This window comes from Oncorhynchus clarkii, unplaced genomic scaffold (assembly GCF_045791955.1).
Source record: "Oncorhynchus clarkii lewisi isolate Uvic-CL-2024 unplaced genomic scaffold, UVic_Ocla_1.0 unplaced_contig_3818_pilon_pilon, whole genome shotgun sequence".
Classification (NCBI taxonomy): Eukaryota; Metazoa; Chordata; class Actinopteri; order Salmoniformes; family Salmonidae; genus Oncorhynchus; species Oncorhynchus clarkii.
Window position 1 is genome coordinate 9,129 of NW_027259848.1, and position 9,772 is coordinate 18,900.

Here is a 9,772-nt window from a genome sequence, read left to right on the forward strand (position 1 = left end):
AGGAGGGGGACGGAAGCTATACTGTTACACTGGCAATACTATAGTGCCTATAAGAACATCCAATAGTCAAAGGTATATGAAATACAAATGGTATAGCGAGAAATAGTCCTATAAATACTATATTAACTACAACCTAAAACCTCTTACCTTGGAATATTGAAGTCTCATGTTAAAAGGAACCACCAACTTTCATATGTTCTCATGTTCTGAGCAAGGAACTTAAACGTTAGCTTTTTTACATGGCACATATTTTACATGGCACACATTTTTACATGGCACATATGACTTTCTTCTCCAACACTTTGTTTTTGCATTATTTATTTGAGGCTAAATTGATTTTATTGATGTTTTATATTAAGTTAAAATACGTGTTCATTCAGTAGTTGTAATTGTCATTATTACTAATAAATAACCAATAAAAATAGTCCGATTAAATCGGTATCTGCTTTTTTTGGTCCTCCAATAATCGGTATCGACGTTGAAAAATCATAATCGGTCGACCTCTAGTCTATACTAGTCTACGGTATCTTAGTCCAATGCCACTGACATATCTATATATATTCTTAATCCATTCCTTACTTATTTTTTATGTGTATTGGGTATATGTTGTAAAACTTAGATAATACTTGTTAGATATTACTGCACTGTCGGAGCCAGATGCACAAGCATTTTTGCTACACCTGCAATAATCTGCTAAACACGTGTATGTGACCAATACATTTGAAAATGTTGATTTGATACCTCATGAAGCTGGTTGAGAGAATGCCAAAAGATCCACAGATGATGCAATCTATTGCACTCCACAGGTACCCTTTCCCACCTGGACAAAAGGAACATGCTATTAATTGACTACAGCTCAGTGTTCAACACCATAGTACCCTCAAAGCTCATCACTAAGTCCACACCTCCCTCTGCAACTGGATCCTGGACTTCCTGATGGGCCACCTCCAGGTGGTATGGGTAGGTAACAACAAATCTGCCACGCTGATCCTCAACATGGGGGCCCCTCAGGGGTGCGTGCTCAGTGGCCAGGCACGACTTCACCATCATAAAGTTTGCTGACGACAACAGTGGTAGGCCTGATCACCGACAACAATGAGACAGCCTATAGGGAGGAGGTCAGAGACCTGTCTGTGCCAGGACAACAACCTCTCCCTCAAAGTGATCAAGACTAAGGAGATGATTGTGGACTACAGGAAAAGGAGGACCGAGCATTCCACCATTCTCATCAGCAGGGCTGTAGTAGCTCAGGTTGAGAGGTTCAAGTTACTTGGTGTCCGCATCACCAACAAATTACCATGATCCAAACACACCAAGACAGTCGTGAAGAGGGCATGACAAAGCCTATTCCCCCTCAGGAGCCTGAAAAGATTTGGCAAGGGTCCTCAGATCCTCAAAAAGTTATACAGCTGCACCATCGAGAGCATCCTGGTTGCATCACTGCCTGGTATGGCAACTGCCGGCCTCCGACCGCAAGGCACTACAGCGGGTCGTGCGTACGGCCCAGTACATCACTGGGGCCAAGCTTCCTGCCACCCAGTACCTCTATACCAAGCGGGGTCAGAGGAAGGTCCAAAGAAAGTGTCAAAGACTCCAGCCTCAATTACCTCGACTAATCGGTGCCCCTGCATATTGGCTCTGTACCGGTACCCCCTGTATATAGTCTCACTACTGTTATTTCACTGCTGCTCTTTAACTATTTGTTATAAATTTTTTAGGTAATTATTTTCTTAAAACTGCATTGTTGGTTAAGGGCTTGTAAATAAGCATTTCACTGTAAGGTCTGTCGTATACGGTGCATGAGACAAATCAAATTTGAAGCTGTCATCAAGGCAAAGGGTGGCTGCTTTGAAGAATCTCAAATATATTTTGATTTGTTTAACACTTTTTTGGTTACTACATGATTCCATCTGTGTTACTTCATAGTTGTGACGTCTTCACTATTATTATACTATGTAGAAAATAGAAAAAATAAAGAAAAACCCTTGAATGAGTAGGTGTGTCCAAACTTGACTGGTACTGTATGTCCATATATACTGTAAAATAACGCCATATTATATTATATACACGTCAATATATTTCGTCTCAGATAGCCAGATTAACATCAAATGAGTAATCATTCTACTGTAGGTCTAATCTTTTTCGCCCAAAAAATAATGGCTATATCTTGGCCTACACAATTTAATAACAAGACATAACGTTACCTAGCTAACAGGGACAATACTGATTTAACGTTAACTGCAGAGATGCTTTTCCACAAGCTAAAACACGATGCCAGCAGCGACGTTTGTTATTATAGGCTTCTTCCATAGACAAAAGATACTTCCTGACAATGTGGACATATCGATTAGCTAGCCACCTACAGTAACGTTAGATGTGTAAATTGACCTTAGCTTGCTAGTTACTTAGCTTTCACACACTGAGCCAACGATGGGAATGTTTATAACGTTAGCTAGCTAGATAGATAGCGTTTATTTGGTCAAAAGCAACCACCACTTTTAGCAGCAACCACAATTTTATCCAACCATAACTTTCATATATCCAGCCAACAGCTAGTTAGCTAACGTTAGGTTATACAAAACAAACTGAATTGGATGAAAAAGCAATAACGTAACTTGCTTGGATACGTTAGCTAGCTAGCAGGCCAATTAATAGCGCCATTTATTTAATTGGTATTTAGCTATAGCAGCCTCATTGACATGGAACTACATTTATTTCAGGGGGAACGTAATTTCGGTTAACCCAAATTAGGTGGAACGAGGAAATGGAAAATAGCTAACGTTCGCTAGTAGTTATCGTCATTAGCAACGAGGCTAGCTATCATCATGCAAACAACCACCGACTTACTTTAGCTGTGGTACTCCTGCTGTTGATTCGGACGCCTCTTGCGATTCACCTAAGTGTTCAAGTGTATTTAATTCGATCAAATATAAATATTGTATAATTATCAGTCAATAGAGACAGACAAGCAACCCTTTCATTATTTTTCTTCTTCTTGCTATCTCGCTGTTCGTGAAAGGTTGACGTTCTCCGGAAGTACAGGCAGTCGCACCATTGAGCTTTGAACGACACACCCGCTTGCGTCAACACTTCCAGGTTGCACAGGGCTCGATACATTTTTTGGGGGGGACCCAAATTTAAATAAATGTTTTAAAATAATGGTGATTAATTGAGTATATGACTTCAAATTTTCTAACTCAATGGTTTTAACAATGCAATGATACAAGCTCAGTTATTTAAAATGTATATTATGTGGATAGAATGTTTGAAACCATGCACCAAATAACCTCCATATGATATTCCCTGTCCTACATTTTTGGATACTGATAACATTTTATGGACTAAAAAACTGCCTCAAACATTAAACGAAGTTCAGTCAATCATCTTTATTACTCACTTCTATAGAATTTTCAGGAATATCTTATCTAAATGCGAGTGGTTACAAAAATAAAGCACATCTTGAGGAAAAAGAACAGACACTCATATAAATGTTGGGTAAGAAAACTAAAGGAGTCAACATTTGTTATCACTTTGCTTTCATCATCATTACACACTGCTAGTCAGTGCTGGATTTGGGTATAACCCCAACCGGAACTGATTAGCGGCACCTCATTTTCTACTGCTCTAGTTCCTGCACCTTATATAGAATATTTAGTTCAAAAGTATTATGGACTTCCTGCACCTTAACAGTACCAGCACACAAAATGAGTACTGACACCTATTTCAGTCCAAGTCAAGCACTGTTGCTAGTTTATCAAAATTGTGAGGAAACTTGATCAGTGGTTTAAAGTACTGAAGAAAAAAAATACTTGGGTATGTGTACATTACATTCCTATTTATATTTGACTACTTTTACTCCACCACATTCCTAAAGATATGTACTACTCCCATACATTTACCCCAACACCCAAAATAAGACTGTGGCACATAATTCTATTCTGCCTCAGCATTTTGAATGCTGAGGCAGGATAGAATTATGTGCCACAGTCTGTCAGTAAATAAATAAAAAACAAGAAAATCGTGCCGTCTGGTTTGCTTAATATAAGGAATTTTATGTATAGCATTGACTTTTACTTTGTACTTTTACTCAAGTATGAACATTTAGTACTTCTTCAAGTACTTCTAGTACTTCTTCTTCAAGGGTGACGGTTGCTTGAGTAATTTTTCATTGACTTATCTTTACTTTTACTCAAGTAGGACGATTTAGTACTTTTTCCAACACTGAACATGACACATTTCACAATCACATTGAATTCAATGAGGCTACATGTTTGAACACAGCTGTAAAAATATACTGATGGTCAGTTCAGAAAGACTGTTGTTGATCATAATTATTTGAGGTTACAGATGTATATCAACTGATGATCAAACAATGGTGAACACGCACAAAGACACAGACAGGTACACTCATCTGATGGGTCACCATAAACACTCCATGCTTCCATTATTTTGTCCCTTCACTGTAGGTCTGTAAATGCACAAATTGAGGACCGTTGGTATTAGTCTGTCTATCAGTTTGAATGAGCTCTCTAGTCAAAGTGGTATTTCACACGACACACACAATTTACTACATTCCCCTATGCGTTTGTGCATCCAAAAGTTATTTCATGAGCTTTTGTAAACAGTTATGAACTGCCCTCTACTGTAAACGGAAGTACCTCAAAATGTGAACACTTTAGGATTGTTAAGTCAAACTCTTCCTATCTGAGTAAGGGTGGCCCAAGAACACGGAGTAAAACATATCCCACTTACACCACTGACATGTTTACTTAGAAAAGCTATACTGTCAAATTCATCTCTGTTGAATCGATACATTGTGCCGATGTAGAGCATACTGAAAAGCTGAAAAATAAATCACTAATGCTAAAATAATATGGATGAGATGTAGAGTAGTTGTCCCCACTGTTGCATTGTCTTCTGGGTACATAGTCAGGAGGTAAAGTGTTCAAAAAGGCAGTCGTTCTCTTCCTAACGTCCTCAAGCCTCATCATGCTATCGCTTTTGCTTCAGGCAGGAATGCTTCCCAGAACTTTACGTGCTAGATCCAAGAGGGAGAAAAGTGAAAAGAGAGCACATCAATATGATGGAGTATAAAGGCCAACATTTCAAGCAAACAGTTACATGAAAACACACACATTTGAAGAGATTTAAAAAAATAAATACAAATGAAAAGAGTACAGATTACCCGCTGTTGAGACTGTAGAAGAGACTCCAGATATTTCACTATCTGGCTTTTGAAGTCCTTGGACTTCTCTTTCTGTTAGATGGAGGGGAAGAAAATAACTGTCAGGTAGATTTTCTCATGCAAAACTATCCTGAATACGGTAGCACGATGTTGCTCCAATGCAAAAAAATAAATAGCCTTTACCTCAAACCTGAGGAATTCCTTACGAACGGTTACAGAGATCCTGTCAAAATCCCTCTCGTACTGAGTGACTTTACCCTCCCACTGTGAAAGAAATGAGGGGAATAAGGAGAGTTAATGTGGAACTAGAAGTCAAAGCAATACCATCTCCCTTTAAGCATGCATTAACACAGTGCTGGCTCCTGTACCTCAGTGATCTCCTCTTTGGCCTGTTGTAGTTTGTCAGGCTTGTTGGCCCACAGAAGCTTTGCCTCAACCTCCCTCTTCTTCTGCAGGGTGCTCTGAGCCTCCTGCCAGCGCTGCCACGTTTTCATGCGCTGCTCAAAACAGCCCTGAGGACAACATAACGAGAATGCCCAAATTAAGCGCACAGCACGAGTTCAGACCAAAATCTGCACCACATCAATTTCACATTGAGGGCACACAGATTCTAGCTAGTAGCTACCCAGTTTAGCACCAAAGATAGCAACATTTGCACTAATCTTCCATTGACATTTTGGATTTACTCATCCAGTTAATGTAGTCGTAGCGTTCTATTTAAAATTCAGGCCATAGAATGAAGTTTCCGTACCCTGACGGCCCCTAGTAAGCGGATGTAGAATGAAGTTTCCGTACCCTGACGGCCCCTAGTAGGCGGATGTAGTCGGCCAGCAGCTCGGCCAAGATGAAGAAGTCGCTGGCCGCCTGCTCCTGGTGTAGCGTCTCCATCTTGTCCTCCACCTCGGCCAGTTGGGAGAGGGCCCGGGACAGAGCTGTGTTGTCCTCCGAGTTGCCCAGCATGGCCATGCTCTTGGCGAACACTGCTGTGTTCCCGCAGAGCTCTGACGAAACAACAGATATACCAGGGTCACAAATAAAAAAAAGAAGGTCTGCTTGACAGCTCCAATCTTATCAAAAGGGTTTTAAAGCAGACATCTCTTTTTTCTGTGAATCTCACCCTTTCTGTGGTTGACCAGGGAGTCCACCACTGCATGGAGTTTCCTCAGCTGCAGCTCCTCGCTCTCCACCTCCTGCAGTTTGTTGTCAAACCACTGGAACACAAAGCAACGTGGGAGGTACGATCAGGCAACCAATCTACATCAATTAAACTAATTTGAATGACAAAGGAGACGTGTCGACCCAAAGCTTTACAGAGGCATACGCATCCCGTTTAGCAGACAGTAAAGAAAAATATCATATTTTTACAGAAAAAAAAAATGCAAAAGCTCCAACATTAATTTAGATAACTGACTTTACTGCTATGATTTCTTGTTTGGCATTTGAGTAAATCAACCAGAACAGTGATTGTCTTACAGCATCCGAGTCACTGATCTTGATGGTCATCTTACTGACAGCATCTGATGCTCTGTTGATCATCTTCAGGAAGCCAGCTCCACTCAGTGTGTGTGTACCCACCGCCCTAGGCAGCTGACAGACACACACACGCACGCAGACACACACGCACGCAGACACACACGCACGCAGACACACACGCACGCAGACACACACGCACGCAGACACACGCACGCACGCAGACACACGCACGCACGCAGACAGTGAACAAATTAATGCATGATTCCAGTAGTCTGTGACAGTATTGACAGCTAATGACTTTAGAGCACCTACCTCGTCTCTTTCCAGGAACTCTCTGACATCAGGGTCTTGTAACAGGGACGGGTGACACACTACTCTCTGCAGGTACCTAGAAAATCCCACAAATATCAACGGGCTAGACTACAGGGAGGAAACAATGCAATGCCTGCCATAGCAATGAAGATACAGCAATACATTCTTAACAAAAGCAAAGGAATATGACAAATATCAACAGGCTAATATAAAACACAATCTGAACACAATCTGAGTACAATAATGGTAAAAGGTGCTTCTTCAGGTTCTACCTCTCCAGAGCCGCTCTCCTCCTCTCCACAAAGTCAGCCGAGGAAGAGTCATCCTTTCCCACCTTCACTTTGGTCATCCCTAGGGAGTCAAGACATGGTGTTACTAGTGTCTTTCTGTATTTCATGTGCCGTGATCAGTACCCTGCACCTGTGAAATCTACCGGGTTTGCATACTATGCCTGCAACCCGGTTTTTGAAACTGGCTGGCAGACATGAACTGACAAATGTAGTTCCTTACCCACAACGCTCTTCTCTGGTGGTGGAGGGATGATACAGCCGTTCAGGGAGTGCTTCACCGACAGCTTCTCATACAGCCCAAGGAAATCACTGAACCTCCTCCACACCGAGAATGTCCTGTTCCTGAACATGGGTAATGTAGTCTAGGGGGTGGAATTAGTGAGGCTTAGTATCAGTTTGCGCAAGACAAAATCACAAGTTCTGATTTCATAGAGGACTGGCAGAAGTAGGCCTACTCAACACAAGCAGAGTAATTCCTTCAAATTGTTCATGGTCACAGTGCAAAGCATAGAAAAATGGTTTGGGAACACTACTATATACATGACCAAAACCAAAACGAGTTGTTTAAGAAGTCCTGATTTTGCTGCTGCAGAAGTTACATACCCGAGTGGACACCTTGTAGGCCATGTAAGCGTTCATGCCATCTCCTAAAAGGGAAAATCAAATTGTCAGGTTACAGAGGTTGACACATAGTTTAACTTACAATATGAAATCCGAGAGACGGGAAAATGACACACAAACTGTAAAAAAAATATATTTTAAAACAGGCATATCCTGGCTACAACCCTCCAGGACCAAGCGTGAACAACATTTAAAAACTAAACTGAGGTAAAGACGTTTCAAGGATCTGGTCCTGGTCCGTATTGAGCTCACGGCATCTTGTGTATCCATGCTGTTCTGGCTCTTGTCGTAGCTAGCTAGCATGCCTGTCGGCTTCTGTGATGCTTTGATATTCCATCTTCTGTTGTCTTTGTTGTGTTCTTCCATTCAAATTGACAAAAACAAAACTCTCAACTTGCCATGTGTCCTCTATAGTTAGTTCTTGCTATATTGATAGCCAATATTAGACTCCTAACCCTCAAAGTTGCTTGGACAAGCAAGAAAACACTCCCTCACCCAGCGATGCCGTCTTGGCTTCCTACTTTAAAAACTCAACTCAATTGAGAGGAAGATGAGATAATTACATCATAGCTTCCATTGATTCAACCACAATACACACGTCCAATGCTTCTAAAATGGTTGCCAAACATCAGTTCAAAGATAGTGAGCAAAAAATATTCCTTACCAATTTTCTCTGGATTGGTGACAGCAACCTCCATGTCAAAGCTGTCCTCATCTTTTTCCTCTTCCAACTGAATTGGTGGAAATGAGCTGGTGAACAACAAGACTTCGGGAAACTGCACTTACATTTACTGTTATTATTCTCTCTCTTTTGCTGCATATGATGAAAACATTTGGGGTTTTGCTAGTCTCATAAGGTCAGCAGTGTTCCCTATCCCCTATATCGGTCTTTTGAGGGCTGATAATAATTACGTTATGGCATAATGGCCCTCCAAAGCAACGAACAGCAGACAACAACATATTACATTAAACTAAACTGTGGAGGAATTTGTTAGGCATGTCCTGTTGTAGCCTACCTGCTCTATAGATGATAGCCTACCTGCTCCATAGACCTGGGTTGTGTTGCTGATGTAACTAAATGTCCTGTTGTAGCCTACCTGGAATGTCCTGTTGTAGCCTACCTGCTCTATAGACCTGGGTTGTGTTGCTGATGTCCTGTTGTAGCCTACCATAGACCTGGGTTGTGTTGCTGATGTCCTGTTGTAGCCTACCATAGACCTGGGTTGTGTTGCTGATGTCCTGTTGTAGCCTACCTGCTCCATAGACCTGGGTTGTGTTGCTGATGTCCTGGCCTACCTGCTCCATAGACCTGGGTTGTGTTGCTGATGTCCTGTTGTAGCCTACCTGCTCCATAGACCTGGGTTGTGTTGCTGATGTCCTGTTGTAGCCTACCTGCTCCATAGACCTGGGTTGTGTTGCTGATGTCCTGTTGTAGCCTACCTGCTCTATAGACCTGGGTTGTGTTGTCCTGTTGTGATAGACCTGGGTTGTAGCCTACCTGCTCCATAGACCTGGGTTGTGTTGCTGATGTCCTGTTGTAGCCTACCTGCTCCATAGACCTGGGTTGTGTTGCTGATGTCCTGTTGTAGCCTACCTGCTCCATAGACCTGGGTTGTGTTGCTGATGTCCTGTTGTAGCCTACCTGCTCCATAGACCTGGGTTGTGTTGCTGATGTCCTGTTGTAGCCTACCTGCTCCATAGACCTGGGTTGTGTTGCTGATGTCCTGTTGTAGCCTACCTGCTCCATAGACCTGGGTTGTGTTGCTGATGTCCTGTTGTAGCCTACCTGCTCCATAGACCTGGGTTGTGTTGCTGATGTCCTGTTGTAGCCTACCTGCTCCATAGACCTGGGTTGTGTTGCTGATGTCCTGTTGCTGGGTTGTGTTGATGT

General features: G+C 42.0%; 1 protein-coding gene across 1 annotated transcript; it reads right to left on the bottom strand.

Moving 5' to 3' along the window:
* Positions 1-3,379: 3,379 nt before the first annotated feature.
* LOC139400948 (sorting nexin-1-like) lies at positions 3,380-8,861 on the bottom strand. Its single transcript, XM_071145482.1, has 12 exons — positions 8,546-8,861; positions 7,864-7,907; positions 7,481-7,622; positions 7,243-7,321; positions 6,971-7,046; positions 6,659-6,772; positions 6,303-6,396; positions 5,981-6,186; positions 5,554-5,697; positions 5,369-5,449; positions 5,186-5,257; positions 3,380-5,038 (listed from the first exon to the last, which is right to left on the bottom strand). Exons 1-12 carry the CDS (start codon positions 8,577-8,579, stop codon positions 4,988-4,990), a joined length of 1,137 nt encoding a protein of 378 aa, XP_071001583.1. The 5' UTR covers positions 8,580-8,861; the 3' UTR covers positions 3,380-4,987.
* Between the last annotated feature and the right edge of the window lie 911 nt (positions 8,862-9,772).

Excerpts from the sequence above, each read along its gene's own strand:
- LOC139400948 (XM_071145482.1), bottom strand. The coding sequence starts at position 8,579 with ATGGAGGTTGCTGTCACCAATCCAGAGAAAATTG. Across the intron at positions 7,908-8,545 it reads CACCAATCCAGAGAAAATTG|GAGATGGCATGAACGCTTAC; the intron begins GTAAGGAATATT and ends TTTCCCTTTTAG. Across the intron at positions 7,623-7,863 it reads CCTACAAGGTGTCCACTCGG|ACTACATTACCCATGTTCAG; the intron begins GTATGTAACTTC and ends TCCACCCCCTAG.